The sequence below is a fragment of the Alternaria infectoria genome (genome assembly GCF_024043175.1).
Source record: "Alternaria infectoria strain BMP 0036 chromosome Unknown scaffold_5, whole genome shotgun sequence".
NCBI classification, from domain to species: Eukaryota; Fungi; Ascomycota; class Dothideomycetes; order Pleosporales; family Pleosporaceae; genus Alternaria; species Alternaria infectoria.
This window is the reverse complement of record NW_026250694.1, coordinates 1,684,613-1,701,400: the sequence shown is the minus strand read 5'-3', so window position 1 is coordinate 1,701,400 and position 16,788 is coordinate 1,684,613. Positions and strand designations below refer to the sequence as shown.

General features: G+C 53.6%; 4 protein-coding genes across 4 annotated transcripts; 3 read left to right on the top strand and 1 right to left on the bottom strand.

Annotated features, from left to right (window-relative positions):
* Positions 1–1,443: 1,443 nt before the first annotated feature.
* Positions 1,444–2,711, top strand: J4E92_004210 (uncharacterized protein; the record flags this gene model as incomplete). Its single annotated transcript, XM_051495601.1, has 3 exons — positions 1,444–1,769; positions 1,819–1,904; positions 1,960–2,711. 3 exons carry the CDS (start codon positions 1,444–1,446, stop codon positions 2,709–2,711), a joined length of 1,164 nt encoding a protein of 387 aa, XP_051354620.1.
* A 4,373-nt stretch (positions 2,712–7,084) lies between these two features.
* J4E92_004209 (uncharacterized protein) lies at positions 7,085–9,610 on the top strand (the record flags this gene model as incomplete). Its single annotated transcript, XM_051495600.1, has 6 exons — positions 7,085–7,235; positions 7,280–7,421; positions 7,472–8,109; positions 8,157–8,725; positions 8,772–8,948; positions 8,996–9,610. 6 exons carry the CDS (start codon positions 7,085–7,087, stop codon positions 9,608–9,610), a joined length of 2,292 nt encoding a protein of 763 aa, XP_051354619.1.
* Positions 9,611–9,939: 329 nt separating this feature from the next.
* On the bottom strand, positions 9,940–11,640 carry J4E92_004208 (uncharacterized protein; the record flags this gene model as incomplete). Its single annotated transcript, XM_051495599.1, has 2 exons — positions 9,940–10,557; positions 10,612–11,640. The coding sequence occupies 2 exons, from the start codon at positions 11,638–11,640 to the stop codon at positions 9,940–9,942; spliced, it is 1,647 nt and encodes a 548-aa protein (XP_051354618.1).
* A 1,987-nt stretch (positions 11,641–13,627) lies between these two features.
* On the top strand, positions 13,628–15,285 carry J4E92_004207 (uncharacterized protein; the record flags this gene model as incomplete). Its single annotated transcript, XM_051495598.1, has 5 exons — positions 13,628–13,973; positions 14,023–14,075; positions 14,143–14,394; positions 14,454–15,102; positions 15,149–15,285. 5 exons carry the CDS (start codon positions 13,628–13,630, stop codon positions 15,283–15,285), a joined length of 1,437 nt encoding a protein of 478 aa, XP_051354617.1.
* Positions 15,286–16,788: the final 1,503 nt, after the last annotated feature.

Below are 16,788 nucleotides of genomic sequence, written 5' to 3'. Positions count from 1 at the left end.
AGATCCGAAGAAGAGAATGCACGTAAGCCTGCTTGAGATTGTTAATCAGAGAATCCCAACCTCGAGGATTTGCGTCACAGAGACTGGAACCTGAGTAGTTTCTGCGGGTGTTGGTTACAGATGTAGATCCTCCGTGCCTGAAGACACCTCCTGCCTCAGGCAAGCCGAGCGACCCGTGGACACCAAGCCATATACGGCAACCCTGATTCCGTAATCCTTCACGACGTTGAAGGAGCGAACGTGTAGCGGGGTTTGACAGGAGGTGTCTCAGTTCCTTTTGCCGCGAGCACGGTCGTTGAGTGTGGGTCAAGCGCAGCATCATCGCTTGCAGATTCGATGGAGTAACGTGCAGATCTTCGAGAATGGGTATACACACTCTTGTTAATGGTGGAGAAGTACGTCGGTACGTCGCCATGTTGTCTGGGCGCCGCGTCCACAGTGGAGTTGGTGAGTGGGCGTGACAACTTGGCACGGCAACATCCCAAACAGCAAACATCGATCTTTATCGATCTCGGATTCAGAATTGCCGCCATCGCATGTTGTCGCAGAGAGGACCGATTGCCTCTGGCATCCAACAGAGTGCGTGCAGATGCAGGATGCGGACTTGCTACTCCGTGGTCCTTCAACTGTCACCTGTCACATCCGTCAAATCGAGACAGTGACAGCACGAACCAACCTTGCTCGAGTACGTCGCACATCGCTTCCGACAAGTCAGTGAGGCTCATGGAGGAGGCGTGGGTCGCAAAGTGGGCCGCAGCGAGTAAACCAAATTTCCCCGCTGGCGTTGCGGTGGTGACGAACGGATATCGGAAGTCAGTCACACAGTCCTGCCGTGCATTCGGTTGCTGTTATGGCGCATGGGAAGGCATCATAGGAGTTTGAGCGTGTCCTCCTCAAAATTTAGAAGATGCCTGGCTCGAGCCTGAAAGGCGGCTAGCGCATCTCGTTTGGGTTAGCGCCATTGGGGTTCTTGCACACCTCTTACACGAACCGTTTCTCGGACCTCCTCTTCAATGCCTGGCGCATTCTCGTTCCGGAGAGGCTGCCATGCCAGCCTCAGTCAGTGGCAGGGCGCCAGTTGATGCCAGCGCCCCGTGCGCGACGTTATCGATGTCGGTATGGGTGGGTTTGAGACGTCTCTGCCTTCATCGTGGGTTTCATGCCCGAGGAACCACGAGCCGCCTTACCAGGTTGCTCTTTGCCTTGTATTCGCTCGCCAAGGACTTAAGGCAATGCGATTCCTCAGATATCTTGCTTTCCTCACCATCATCAGTCGCTTGTTCCATTACAAACTCCGGTTCTGCAGTTGAGGGTTACATTCCTTTCTCTTCCTCTTAATTCTTCATTCAGATTACGTTGAACGTATCTGCCTTTTTTGTAATCCACCGCTAGCCGGACTCCACTCTTTTATCAATCTTAACTTCTTTTCCTGAAGCTATCATCATGCGCTTCTCAACCCTCATCCCTATGCTGCTTGCAGCCGGTGTTGCCAATGCCCAGTTTGGCGGCCAAGGTGGAAACAACGGTCAGAACAACGGTCAGAACGGCGGCAACAACGGACAAAACAACGGCCAGAACGGCGGCAACAACGGTCAGAACAACGGTCAGAACAACGGTCAGAACAACGGCGGCAACAACGGTGGTAACAACGGAGGCAACAACGGCGGTGGTGGTGGTAACCTGGCCCTCAACCCTGATGTTGTTCAAACCGCCAGTCAGTCCGATGGATTCGACCAGGGCCAGGAAGATGGACAAGCCGCGTCCCTCACGTATGTTGGCACGCACGTCTTTGTACAGATCCCTTGCTGACTTGACCAGTGACCAAGCCAACTTCATCAACTTCTGCCAAGGCAAGACCCTCACCAACGGTCTCCAGGTCAAGGAGGGATCCTGCAACGGTATCGGTAAGCTTTAGCCATTCAAGCCTGCTTCAGGAGATAGGTGCTAACTTTCAGATAGTCATGGGAGATATTCCTGCCGTTGGTAACATGATTTCTGCGGTCTTCACCAGCCCCCAGAACAACGAACAAGGCATCCAGGAAAACCAGAAGATTGACTTCTCCGTGAAGATCACCAACTTGGAGGCCGGTTCTTTCACCAACCCTGACAACACCTACTACGCTGCCCCGCAGACGCTTCAGGGAGGCAACGTCATTGGCCACACCCATATCTCCGTCCAGGACATGGGTAACGACGCCAACAACCCTCCTGATGCTCAGAACTTTGCTTTCTTCAAGGGTATCAACGACGCTGGTGACGGCAATGGTCTTCTCACTGCCACGCTCGAGGCTGGTCTCCCTGCCGGTAACTACCGTGCTTGCTCTATCACCTCTGCCTCCAACCATCAGCCTGTTGTCATGCCTGTCGCTCAACGTGGTCCTCAGGATGACTGTGTGAGGTTCACTGTTGGCGGTGGCGGCGGTGGCGGCAACAACGGTGGCAACAACGGCGGCAACAATGGCCAGAACAACGGTCAGAACAACGGTCAGCAAGGTGGTCAACAGGGAGGACAGCAGGGCGGCCAGCAAGGTGGACAGCAAGGTGGACAGCAGGGCGGTCAACAAGGAGGCCAGCAAGGAGGCCAGCAAGGAGGCCAGCAGGGCGGTCAAGGCGGCCAGCAAGGACAGGGCGGCTTCGGCGGCTTCGGTCGTGGACGTGGACGCGGACGCTTCAACCGCCGCAGCTTTGCCGCACGTGACTTCGTCGCCTAGGCACTTCATGAAGATCGAGAGAACAGGAGAGTTGACGGCAAGGTTTGGGGTTGACAAGGTTTGAGGCTTGAAGCAGTGGACGCTATAATGGTACTTTCCTCTTTGACGACAATTGCAAGATAGATCGTACTTCTGTTCCCTAGAGGGGCACGGAAGGTCACTCTACGGAGGTTGAAGCGAAGCGCTTCATTGGACTGGTTCTGAGGGCGCTATTTCCTTCTCTGGCGCCTACTTAGTATTGATGAAATGTAAAACTATTCTATTGTATTTCTGCTCGTTCACGTTACCTCGCCTGCTCCTCTGTTAGATCTTGTGTCGCAAGCAGTCTGGCACTTGATTACTTACGCATGAATGCATTGAAGGTGTCGAAACCTGGATGTCTCAGGACACCATGCGACGATCAGGCACGAACATGCCGCAACACGGCATCTTGTAACATCGGCGACGTCATCCCAAGATGCTCTCGCCCCCACTAAGGCTTGGTTGTAACAACACCAAGCGAACCCGATGCTTTCCACGACCGATGAAGTACCAGCTGACCAAGGATAATTTTCTGGAACGAGTATGACATTAGTCAGTGATACTGTTGGGTGCTACGAATACATATTACATTGCAAGGCCAGGATATAACGGGACCTCGAAGCTATCGTAACTACTCCGCATACCAAAGTACACCTTCAGTGACTATTGATAGCAAAGACCTAACCCCTTTATGAGTCAAAGGCGTATTATCCTCTGCGTAGAGTATAACAAGAGCCTTGGGGTGGCGTATGCATTCGCTAAGTCGGCCGCATCATCGGATAGGCCACCAACGATGACTCATAGATCGCCCAACTTATATCGATAGACGCAGGAAGCCTGTTGGAAACATCACATCTGGTGACTCTTCTTTCGACTCTACAACTCGTGAAAAAATCATTCCATATGAATCAAAGCATCAGCGAAGTTCGATCAACACCCCCCGCACTACCTACAGAGCTTTGGTTGCAGATCTTGGAACACGCCGACCACCGCGATGCTTCCCATCTCTGGGGTAACGTGCGTCTAGTCTCTTCGCAATTCAAGGACTATGTTGAACGCCATTTCATGTCCACCTATCTTCCGGATATCACAATATTCCTTGCGCTTCCTCGTCGCGATCCCGCAACAGATACACTGAAGTGGCCTGGCGACCCTATCCCGCGATCTAGGATCATCTTTTCGTTCGACAGCATCACTGCTGATCGGCAGCGCGCAGTTCTTGTGTCGTCGGAGACACTTGGGCCACTGGGAGAGATGAAGAGCGTCGATGAGCTTAGGCGTGCGGGTAGCTTACAAGTGGCGCGACTACAACAAGCGCCGCCCTGGGTCAATATTGGGAAGAACCATTTGACTGGTGTATCGGTGGGCGTGAAGGGTAAATTTTGTTGGGACGACGACAGGAAGATATGGACCTGGGAGGTGAATTGGAGGAACCTGGTGACCCATTTCTACCAAGCGAAGATACTCAAGCGGGCGTCTGCGTCAACCGGCGGACATCGAACAGAGGGTTGACAAATACGGCGGATCGGTCATGAGGCCACCAAACGCGCATCACCTCTCCGAGATGAGAGAGTCACCTTTAGTGCTTTGGAGATTGCTTCCGTCTCACTAGAGGAAAGTTCAGGGCCAATACGCTTCTGGGTTTCTTCAGACAGTCCATGCAATAAAGTAGCCAGCGCTGAGGATTTCCACACAGGAGCCTGAGTCCGACGTCCTTCCAGTATGGTCGCACAGATCAAGACCAGACTTCCGACGAGCGAAATGGCCGGCAGCGTAATCCACTCCCAACGTATCTCAACGATCTTCTCCGTCGTCCACGCTATACCTGCGATAGGAACGGTGCCAAGCCCACGCGATTTCAAGTTGTTTGTTATTGCTTTGCTAAGATTGGCAAGAGGTCCCTCGAAGTCGTACGGTGGGACTTGGTGGAAATTCCACGCACCCGTGTCAGGAGCAAAAGGATATGCCGGGTTTTGGTCAAGTGTGGGAGGCAGATCGGAAAATATCCAGTCACGCAGGAGCTCCGTAGTCTGGTTCACAATGCTAAAGGTCTCATTTCCAAGGGCAGCAACGACCGGCGATGATGCGCTATACCTGTCCGGCTGTATTGTGATGGAGTTGGTGACCGATTCTTCGAGGACGCCGTTGTTGACTTGAGCTTGGAGAGTTTGCACGCACCAAGTAAGTAGGCATTCCATCAGCACCGGCGTTTCGTTTCTCATTACGGCAGCTGGGCCGCCAGGGGTGTATCCAACATAAAAATCCGCGATGGGGAGAGTGACGTCTGCAAATCTGGTGGTGTTCAAGAAGGGGTCGAATCGGGAGTCAACATTTGACGTATTAACAATCAGTGTTGTCAAACTAGTCACTTGACGTTGACCAACAAGACCCGTAGAACCAACTAGGAACGTGTTGTTGACCTTGAATCCACAAGGATCTAAGGCTTCTCTGAAGCCTGTCGCACGATCCAGGTGTGTATTGTTCTCGCACTGGTATTCGAGCATGGACGACACATCATGGCACTCGTGGCAGACACCAAGCGTTGAATAGGAGGGCCAGGTGCAGTTTCCGGTGGGACATGTGGCTGTGGATGACCTGATACCAGTCTCTGGAGAATTGAACGCGGTATCAATCACTGCGACCATGGTCGGATCTGAACGAGGGTCGGTTGCGAACTTGCGCAGTATAGGTAGATATCCGGGCACAAAACTCCTTGCAGCCCAAGTTGTGCTCTGCTGGGTAGCGATCATTTTCTCCGGGTAGGCCACGATCTGCTGGAAGAACGGCTCAAAAGCAAGCGCAAGAACAGTGATCAGTGCACCAAGAGACACCAAATGTCTGCATCCAGATCAGCTATTTAAAAAACATGGTCTTGATTGGGGTATACTAACCTGCACCTTGTCTTGATAAGAAGCAGAGCCGCACCCCAAGGTCCACGACTAGCGGCGTCATAGACCTGAAAATCCCATAACGCTGCCTCTTTCTGAAACCAAATCCACTTCAACTGTCCAATGGCTTCTGAGACCGGTAGTATCAATGCTGCTTTAGAGACCGCAGCGAAGACGGCAACGTATGCGTTGAGCGTGATACCTGTCACCAAGTACTCTGGCTGCCGTTTGCCATCATAATACCAGAGCACACCTATGATAGCCGCCATACAGCCGAAACTGACGACCCAGCTAAGTAGCTCCCACCACCACCAGTCAGTGACGATCCGGTCGTAGAATGTTGTTGACGCTCGAATGAGGGGCTGGTGTTTTGTGTCATTGTCTTGAGCTAGGGGAGCTGTGGGCGCGGAGCGAAACATGTCTGTGAAATGGAAGAACGACAACTCTCCAGGAGCATGGATTGAAAAGCAAGAAGCATCATGACCTCTTATTGCTATGGTGTGTAGCTACTGTGCCGCATCTCAGGGTTACATGCAGGTGAGTCGGAAACTAGTAGGGCGCATAGTATCACTTCGCGCTTCACCTACTTGTAACGGGCATGTAATTCATCCGACACTAAATTGATTGGCGGATGGTTGACTTGAACTCATGGAATCGCTGTCTGAAGCGCCGAGGTGGGTTGTTGTTCAAGTAAGCGCCGGCCGCCAGGTCTATCCACAATAAAGCGCAACGGGAACAGCTTGCTCTTGCATTCTTAGAGAAAGGGCCGTGCTTCTCTTTCCTGTCTCATGGGTTGATCATGAAATTGATGATGTAGTGGTGTTGTTCTCAGGTCATGAACCGATAGCCTTTGCAGAAGCCATTCGCTGAGCGACCAAGCTAAAGACAGCGATTGATGACATGAATATGGCAAGGTTGTAAAACTGTTATTGTGTTAGCCCACCAGATGACCGAACTGATACTGATAGAGAAAGCATACGGCCTTCCTCGAGTACGCGCTCTCCTCCGCCTCGCTGCGCGCCTCCACAAAGAGTCGACGTAGATTAGGTAAATTTGAAGGCTGCGATCCCGAAGTCAGATCTCAGCGTCATACAATTCGTGTTGGTTGTTGCATTCGACTTACCATGCTGCTACGCCGATGATGAGGGCGGGAGCGTAGAAGCATTTCAGGGCAGGGCTGGGCCAGATGCGATGCATGGCTGCGGGCCCGGGGCGGCGCACAGACCGCATCATCAAGGTGGCAGTCTGGCAATCGCGAAGCTCCACCAACATTAACCCAACCCGCACTTCACCTTCACCCACGCCCCTCGATCCAGAGACGCCGACTTCTCGACACCCAAGATAAATCGCCAAAGAAGTTTGCGCTTCCCAATACCTCGGCCTTGTAGGGGAGTAGGCTCCAGATTCTACGAGCCGGAGTCGGAGGGGTTTGGCTGAGCGATTAGCCTGTACGGTCCTACGAAGATGGCCGTTAATAGGATAAGAGGCGCATTTGCGCCCCCGCGAAAGGGAGAGACGTTCGAATTGAGGGCGGGTCTGGTGTATGAATCTCCCAAAGAGCCAGATCGCGATTCACAGCTGACCATTGCATCAGATCTCAATATGCCTACGAACGGTGAGCGCCTGGAACTGCGAGGACTACACTGGGGGCATACTAAGACTGCGGCAGGAAAGAAGCCATTCAGAAGACTATCATGTCCATGACGCTGGGTAAAGATGTCTCGGCCCTCTTCCCTGACGTTCTGAAGAACATTGCGACTGCCGACCTTGACCAGAAGAAGCTGGTATATCTATACCTCATGTAGGTCCAAGTTCTGGTTGCGAGGCAGGTGGGAATTGACAAATACTTAGGAATTACGCAAAATCACACCCCGATCTCTGTATTCTCGCCGTAAACACTTTCGTACAAGACTCCGAAGACGCAAACCCGCTCATACGAGCATTGGCGATCCGAACAATGGGCTGTATCCGCGTCGATAAAATGACAGATTATATGGAGGAACCGCTACGGAAAACACTCAGAGACGAGTCTCCGTACGTACGGAAAACAGCAGCACTTTGTGTCGCTAAGCTCTTCGACCTCGCCCCGTCCATGTGCATCGAGAACGGCTTCCTGGAGCAGCTGCAGGAACTGGTTGGCGACCCGAACCCCATGGTCGTCGCAAACTCGGTCACTGCACTGGTGGAGATTCAGGAGGCAGCACCGGAAACCAAGGCCCTGGTTATATCGTCACAACAGCTGAAGAAGATGCTTCTGGCGCTGAATGAGTGTACAGAGTGGGGTAGAGTCACTCTGCTCACCACTTTAGCAGACTACAAGCCGGCAGATGTCAAGGAGGCAGAGCACATTTGCGAGCGAGTCGTTCCACAGTTCCAGCACGTCAACCCGAGTGTGGTGCTGGCCGCTGTCAAGGTCGTCTTCCTGCACATGAGAAACATCTCTCCCGAGATGATGAAGTCGTATGCAAAGAAGATGGCTCCCCCACTAGGTATGTTGCCGACGGAGGTTTACAGGGGTGTCGCTAACATGCTATAGTCACGCTCGTATCTTCCGCTCCTGAAGTACAGTACGTTGCGCTCCGAAACATCGACCTACTCCTCCAGAAGCAATCGGATATCCTCAGCAAAGAGATGCGCGTCTTCTTCTGCAAATACAACGACCCGCCATACCTGAAGATGCAGAAGTTGGAAATCATGGTGCGGATAGCGAACGACAAGAACGTCGACCAGCTACTGGCCGAGCTGAAAGAGTACGCTATGGAGGTGGACATGGATTTCGTGCGACGAGCCGTGAAGGCTATCGGGCAGGTCGCGATCAAGATCGAAAGCGCAAGCGAGAAGTGCGTCAACACACTATTAGACCTCATCAACACCAAAGTCAACTACGTCGTGCAGGAAGCAATCGTCGTCATCAAGGATATTTTCCGCAAATACCCCGGTTACGAAGGCATAATACCGACACTCTGCCAGTGCATCGACGAGCTGGATGAGCCCAACGCGAGAGCCTCTTTGATCTGGATTGTCGGAGAGTACGCTGAGAAGATCAACAACGCGGGTGAGATTTTGTCGAACTTCGTGGACACATTTGCCGAGGAGTTCACTCAAGTACGTCTGCCCTCAAGATGTACTTACGGAAGCTAACAGTCATCAGACACAACTTCAAATACTCACAGCCGTTGTCAAGCTTTTCCTAAAGAAGCCAGATCAAGCACAAGGCTTGGTAACAAAGGTTCTGCAGGCCGCTACCGCAGACAACGACAACCCAGATATCCGCGATCGAGCATACGTGTATTGGCGACTGCTTTCTAGTGATCCCCAGATCACCAAGGTACGTTAGTCTATCACGCTGCGCATCATGACATTAACTTTGAATAGGATATTGTACTCTCCGACAAACCCCCGATCACATCCACAATACGGTCACTGCCTCCTCAACTACTAGAGACGCTACTCACAGAACTATCAACTCTGGCTTCAGTCTACCACAAGCCACCAGAGGCTTTCCTTGGACAGGGCAGATTTGGTGCAGAGGCCATGCAACGGGCTGCCATTGAAGAGCAACAGGAAGAAGCAAGAGAAAACCCAATTGCGGCAGCTGCTGCAGCTGCCGCCGTCAGCGGACAAGCGCCTTCAAATGTGGAGAACCTTTTGGATATCGATTTCGACGGCTCCGCGCCTGCTTCAATGCAGAAGACACCCACACATGGCTCATCGGGTCTCGAAGGACTCGCTGGCACCCCGCAACGCGTCGCATCTCCAGCCACAAACGCGCCTGCTCCACAACAATCGAACATGGACGACTTGCTAGGCTTGTTCGGGGACGGAGGCGGCGCCGCCCCGCCAGCCCAGGCCGCACAGATGAGCAACGACGACATCATGAATGGATTCGCGAGCATGAGCATGGATACCAACCAACCGCCGCCACCGGCACAGCAACTAGGCGGCGAGCAAAGCAAGAAGAGCAACCAGGATTTGCTCGACTTGTTCTAGATAGCTGGTCTCGAGGCCATTGCTCTGGTTTGGGTGTTTGTATGTTAGCGAAAACGTATATCTAGTGAGCATGTACTGGCGATGGAATAGCCTGCCCTGATACGATCACATGTGTGCAAATCGAGAGATACTGGTATGAAGCACCAAGATGCTTGCTGCTACTTGTGATGAGCATAATTCGAGTCACTGCCATGCCCCACCAAACGATTTATGCTCTCTCCTCTCTGTAGCATCACGGTTTTGACATTACAGCTTTGCTTCTTTGAGGCATGAAGCCGGCGCGGCGCAGGACAGTATACAGGCTAACATAACAGTGAGACCCTCTTCGCTCATAGTCTAGCCTTAACTACCACACCCAAGGGCACATCATCTTTACTCCTCTCCTTAAGCACTCGTCTCAATATCTTCCCACTCGCACTCTTCGGCACCTCATCAATGAACACCACGCCCCCTCGTAACCTCTTATGATTCGCAACCTTCTTATCCATCCACTGAACTATAGCTTTCGCTTCCGCCTCCCCCGCACCAGCCTTCGAAGCAACAATATACGCCCTCGGCACCTCAGTGTGCTGCTCTTCATCATTCACCCCAATAACCGCCGCATCATCAATGAGTTCGCTCTCCATGAGCTTCCCCTCTAACTCCGCCGGCGGAACTTGGAAACCCTTGTATTTGATCAATTCCTTGACGCGGTCGGTGATGTAGAAGTTGTGTTGTTCGTCTTGGAAGCCAATGTCGCCTGTTTTGAAGAAGCCGTCTGGAGTTATGGCGTCGGCGGTTGCGGACTCGTTCTTCCAGTATCCTTTGAAGATGTTGGGGCCGCTGAGCCAGAGCTCGCCTGCTTCGCCTGGGCCGAGTTCAGCGCCCGAGGCGGATATGTATTTTGCGGTCATGTTGGGGAACATTTTTCCGACGCTGCCGACGGAGGTGTACCATTCGTTCCATGGCTTGAGGGGGGTGTTAGCATATCTTCGTTATGTCTTAGGGACATGAGAGCATACCTGGGTGTGTGTCATGGGACTTGTTTCGCTTAGCCCGTATGCCTGGTTGATCTTGAGGTTCAGTCTCTTGTGCACAGTATCGACTAGCTCTTTGGTGAGAGGAGCCGCGCCACTGGTGATCATCTTGACTGACGAGAGATCGTACTTGGCCACCATCTTATCTCTTGACAAGCGCACGATGACTGGAGGTGCAACGTATATGAAGGTAATCTTGTGTTCCTGTATCGTCTGCAGGAAGGTTTCCATATCGAAAGCAGGCATCACCACGAGCTCGATACCACGATGTAGTGTCTGATGTACCAGACCAGTAAGACCGTAGATGTGGAAGAATGGCAAAACTCCTAGGAACTTGTCGTTTGCAGATGAGTACCAGTTTCCCACAGCGCCCTGGCAAAGAAGCAAGTCCGCGACGATGTTGCGATGGCTGAGCATAACACCTTTGGGTAATCCTGTGGTTCCAGAACTATACGCCAGGAACGACAGGTCTTCAGGATCCGCCCGTCTCCTGCGATACCGTAATGCGCCCGATGTCTTCCTGATGCTAGTCCAGTGTTTGCATCGATGTGTCTCGTCTTTCTCGGGACCCAGCAAGATCACCCTATCACTTGCGATTCCGACTTTCTCCGCAGCTTTTAACGCGGTGTCCAGGAAAGCCTTTGTCGTGACAAGCGCTTTCGCCCCCGAATTCTCAAGCTGGTAGGCCAGCTCATCTTTTGAATACCCTGGATTCGCGGGCGTAACAATGCCACCCGCAAAGAAGGTTCCATAGATGACTGGCGGTATGTCGATGTCGTTTGGCGCATACAACGCAAGCACGTCATCCTTTTGCCAGTCCCAGAGATTCCGGAGGCCCTCGCCGAATAATGTCGCGTTGCTTTTTACATCGGCGAATGTGTACTTTCGGTCGGAGCTGATGGCGCGGTACATGACCTTATCGTCGGGGAAGTCGCGGTCTTTGCGGTCGAACATTAGACCCCAGAGGTCAACGGCCGGAATGTCCACATCGGGAAACGGTGATTTGGTAGGCATATTGACTTCGATAGCAGAGACGCTGTGGTCACGAGACCTTCAAGCAATGTATTCTTGGAGCTGCTGTTATATTGGATACGTAAGGATGCAGAGTAAACATGCAGCTTGATCAATGGATGAACTTGAGATGCATCGAGATGTCAATCTGTGGGGAACCTCGGCTTTTGTCTCGATGACGTCGCCTACCCGTTAGCCCTATTATCGAATCGCATTGTTGCATGTTCGATGCGTTTGTGGAAAGTTTCCCATTTCATCCGTGCCAGAGCTGTAAGCGTGCTTTAAGTATGCACATACAAATCTGGAATAGGTTAAAGAGCTTAGCCAGCTTCTGTCGTTCCGCGGAGAGGTGGAGGAAGAGAGAGACCTTCGCACCTGTCCACGAGTAGCAAGCATATTGCGTTTTGAAGGCGATTGATTGCACGAGTTGAGAAACAGATAAGGCAAGCTGACAAACATGGTGTTTCTAAAGTGGCAGCAGGTAGGCCTTTTGCACTCTAACTGACCGGCCAGCTTACGTGTCTCTGAAGTATACGTATGTACCTCAACGGAAATCAGGGTGCAGTTAATCGAAGTCCAGGCCCGCACCGTACAACCAGAGATGATGTACAGCCGGGAGAACCGGTCATACAAGGACGGGTAGAGAGTGCATGTTGGTGTTACGATTTGGGCCAAATCGATGATGAGATCTGACGATGTAACAGTGCACAAGGCTAGGGGTCCAGGCCTGTGGTGGCCTAATTGTGCTTACTGGCAGCCGTACCACCGGCTATCGCTGATCGGCTCGCGATTGAATCGAGGAGGTGATGTGGATTTCTGGAGCGTTTGAACAGCGAAGCCACGCGGAGTAAATAGTGGAATGGAAGACAGAAGCCGCGGCTAAGGAACCCGCTCCCGCACGAGCGCACGGCCTCCGAGATGGTGGGGGAAGGCACGACCAGCGACCGAACGACTCCACAGACCCACACACAGCCCTCCATCACAATCAATCCACCCATCAAGGTGTTTGCTTGCATAACATCTGCCGCGCTTTGCCTTGCCCACGAAACCGAAAAAAACCAGACTCATCAGGTGGGATAGCGTGACATCGACCACAGCTGGCAGTTCACGACAGGTTCAGCTATATCCCAGGCTTACCGACGCGCTCCCGATCGGTCTTGCAACCTCAACCTCCGTCGACCAACCCAGCCGGCCGGGACGTCCCTCAGGCCTTCGGTGGGCGCCTCTGCAACGCGATTGGCTGCGTGGGTGCTGTGCCGTGGGGAGGCTTGCACTGTCGAGGACCCATACAGCGTCATCATTGAGGCGTGGACGGAAGAAGGGCAATTTCTCTGCAGCGTGATATCTGCACCACTTGGCCCTCGAGCTGGCAGGGAAGCCGGCCTTTTAGCAAGTGTCACCGGTAGCTACTTCTAATACACAGGATGGGTAAGTGGGCCCCTCTTATATACGCAGCCGTAACTTCCCCTCCCTGGCTTCCCAAAGCTTTTGCCATCCTCCGCGCCATCACGGTTCTGCTTTCTCTCACGACCCGACACGTTGCCTGCTGACCTCTCCCTACCAGACTCTGCAGGAGATAACTATCGTCCAAGCGACCGAGTGAGTACTCATGTTTCTTCTTTCTGTTTCCCGCCGCCAGGCGCAGGTCAGGTGAACGGCGAGGCTGTTGCAGTGCTGGATGGGCCTCTGTAAGCGTGAGCGATGGTGAGGGGACCGGTGTTAGCTACCTATGAGCCCCTCCAAGGCAGCCAGCACCCTTCATTTCCTCGCTCATTGCTCACGCCTGGGTGGTGGCCCGTCACGTGACTGTCGCTGCCGGCAACTGCCGCCCGGGCGGATTGTCGTTGCCCAAGCTCCGAGCTGCTTGCCCTCACCCGCTCGCGCAACCTCTCCTCAACCCCATCACCCACGCGAGCCCGCACCTGCTCGCCATCGCCGAACCTCCCAGAACCTCTTCGTCGCCTCGACACATTGCGTGTACTTTGCAATCATGTCGTACGAAACTGACAACTATGACCAGCGCGACCGCTCTCCCCGTCGACGATCTCGCTCACCGCGCCGCTCCAGACGCTCCTACTCGCCCCGTAGCCGCTCACGCAGTCGCGAGGACTACCGCCGCACTGAACGCCGCTCGCGCTCCCCCCAAAGTGGTGCGCAAGGTGCAGGAGGCTACCAATCGTACGGTGCTGGCCGAGGAGCTTCATCGCGACCTGTCGAGAACAAGGGTGAAATGATGCAGAGTATTAGGGATTCTTCGCAGCAAGATCGCCGTGTCTACGTCGGCAACCTGTCCTACGATGTCAAGTGGCACCACCTGAAGGACTTCATGCGCCAAGGTACGGCACGCGCTGCGCCGCGTCAAGAGCTGGGCTAATGCGGAAATAGCTGGCGAGGTCCTCTTCGCAGATGTTTTGCTGCTGCCGAACGGAATGTCAAAGGTAAAGGATGATGGCTTGTCTTGATCGTGAGAAGGATGGAGGTTGACTGGCTTTTGCTTGGGTGTAGGGCTGTGGCATCGTGGAATATGCCACTCGGGAGCAGGCGCAGAACGCTGTTGCATCGCTCAGCAACCAGAACCTCATGGGCCGACTCGTATACGTTCGCGAAGACCGAGAGGCCGAGCCTCGATTCAGCGCCCCCGGCGGCGGACGCGGTGACTTTGGCGGCGGAATGCCTCGCGGCGGCGGCTTTGGAGGTGGCTTCGGCGGCAACCCTGCTGCCGGAGGTGGTGCAGGACGACAGGTCTACGTCGCCAACGTTCGTACCCTCTTCTTCCTATCTGCTTACCTTGATAGCGTGTACTGACCGAGTTCTAGCTTCCTTACAACGTCGGCTGGCAGGATCTGAAGGACCTCTTCCGCCAGGCTGCTAACAACGGTCAAGTCCTCCGCGCTGACGTCCACATCGCCCCCGATGGCCGTCCCAAGGGCTCCGGTGTTGTTGCTTTCGAGACTCCCGAGGATGCTCGCAACGCCATTACCCAGTTCAACGGCTACGATTGGCAGGGTCGCAACCTAGAGGTCCGTGAAGACCGCTTCGCTGGCGCTCCTGGTGGCTTTGGTGGTCGCGGCGGTGGTTTCGGCGGACGCGGTGCCTTTGGCGGAGGCTTTGGCGGCCGTGGAGGCTTCGGTGGCCGTGGCGGATTTGGTGGTGGCTTTGGAGGCCGTGGAGGCTACGCTGGTGGAGGTGGCTTTGGCGGTCCCCCTGGTGGCCCTGCTTTCGACCCCAACGCTGCTCCTGCCGCACCCAACCCATTCACAGACTACGCTACTGCAGGCGGAGAGCCCAGCAACACCATCTACGTTCGCAACCTCCCCTGGTCGACTAGCAACGAGGATCTTGTCGAGCTCTTCACCACGATTGGCAAGGTCGAGCGTGCCGAGATTCAGTATGAGCCCAACGGTCGCTCTCGCGGAACCGGTGTCGTTGAGTTCGCCCAGGCTGGAGATGCCGAGACATCTATCGGTAAGTTTTCTCATACGCTATGTTCTTCATCACTAACAATGCATAGCCAAGTTCACTGGTTACCAGTACGGTGGCAGGCCATTGGGTCTCGCCTACGTCAAGTACACCAACATGGGCAACGGCGGCGATGCCATGGAGGGTACCGAGAACACTGGTGGTTTGACCCAGGATCAGATCATGTAAAGTGATCCTTGCACGCCAACCTAGGGAAAAACTGAACAGCCTGGAGCCTACGTTGACTTTAGGTCACCTCCTTTGCAAGGCTTTGGGTCAATGTAGTCTGCAGACCTGTTCAGTTTTTCCCTTGTATGAGGAGCTTGCTTTGCGGTATTTCTTCGACGCGCAAGCATCAGATGCTGATGCACACGGGTTCCCATCTGCTCTGGTTATGAGCATTGTCATGTTAGGAACACCTTTTTCTCTCTCATTTCACATGTATACACATGACGGAGCTTTGGAGAGATTATGTTACGGGTCTTGATCACGGGCATGTCTGTAGTGGACCAAAATTTCCTTGTCGACAAAAGGGCTAGCTTTCGAAATGTAATGAGGAGATCGAATAGTAACCTAGCGGTTTCAAGCTCTTCTTTGTTGTGGTCTACACGCGTTCGTGATGTTTGATATAGTGTCATTGCTGCAGCAATTTCATCATCCACTCGTAGACAGCCCATTGTACGGCGTTCACCACGAATGCCCGTATGCTACATATGCCCAAGCCACGGAAGAAGACGCCCGCACCTTCTGTCTTGTACGCATGCCTAGCAACCTCGATAGCGCTCAATCGTGCTCTGGGTGTCTCTGACCCTAGCAATGCACTTCCCTCCCCATCCCGCATCGGCGCATGCAGTATTTGCGTCTGCACCCTCGTCTTGATAACATCCAGCGGAAATATCGACGCCCATGTTATGACTCCAGCAAGACCACCACACAACAGCACCTTCATGGCTGTTTCGCGATCGGAGTCGTGTGGAGAGGACCAGGCCTGTTTCGAGAGTTCGTAGGACCAGAAGCTGCGTGTGCGGTCAGCCAACGTCCTCCAACAACGGACAGACAGGCAACTCACTAAAATCCATACCCCACCGCATCCCTCACACTCGTGATCCCGCCTCCATAGTACAATCCCCTTATTCCCTCTGCCTTCCACACGTCTCTCGCTACACTCCAACTCGTTGTCGTCGCGTTGGTCGCTACCTGCGCGCGGCACTTTACGAGTTCGGTAGGTGCGCTCACGATGAAGGACGCGAGACCGCCTGTAGCGCCTGCTAGGAAGACTTTCGAGTAGTTCGTAGGCGATGCGGGGGAGTCGTGGAGGAGGGTGAGTGTGCGGTTGTAGGTCATGAATAAGAGGGCGTTGAGGGCGCCGTAGGTTAGGATGGGTGCTGTTGCGCCTGTACTGGAGGAGTTGAGTCAGTCAATCGTATCCCACTTTCATTTATACCGTTTCGAGTGTCTATTTGCTTGCTAACCTCTTACGAGCGTCCCCGCATTCTCAAATTGTCCTTTGAACCCCCGTGGTGTTGCTACCGTCGCGCCCGTAGTAGCTGGAGATGTAGCTTCGACAATTTGGGACGAGGGACCGGCTTGGAGACGCGTTTTTATCAGGTCGAGTGGGTTGCCGATTATTATTCCTGCTGCGCCGGATACGTAGCCTGCCCAGAAATCTGCGGACATGGCTTTTTGAGAGGG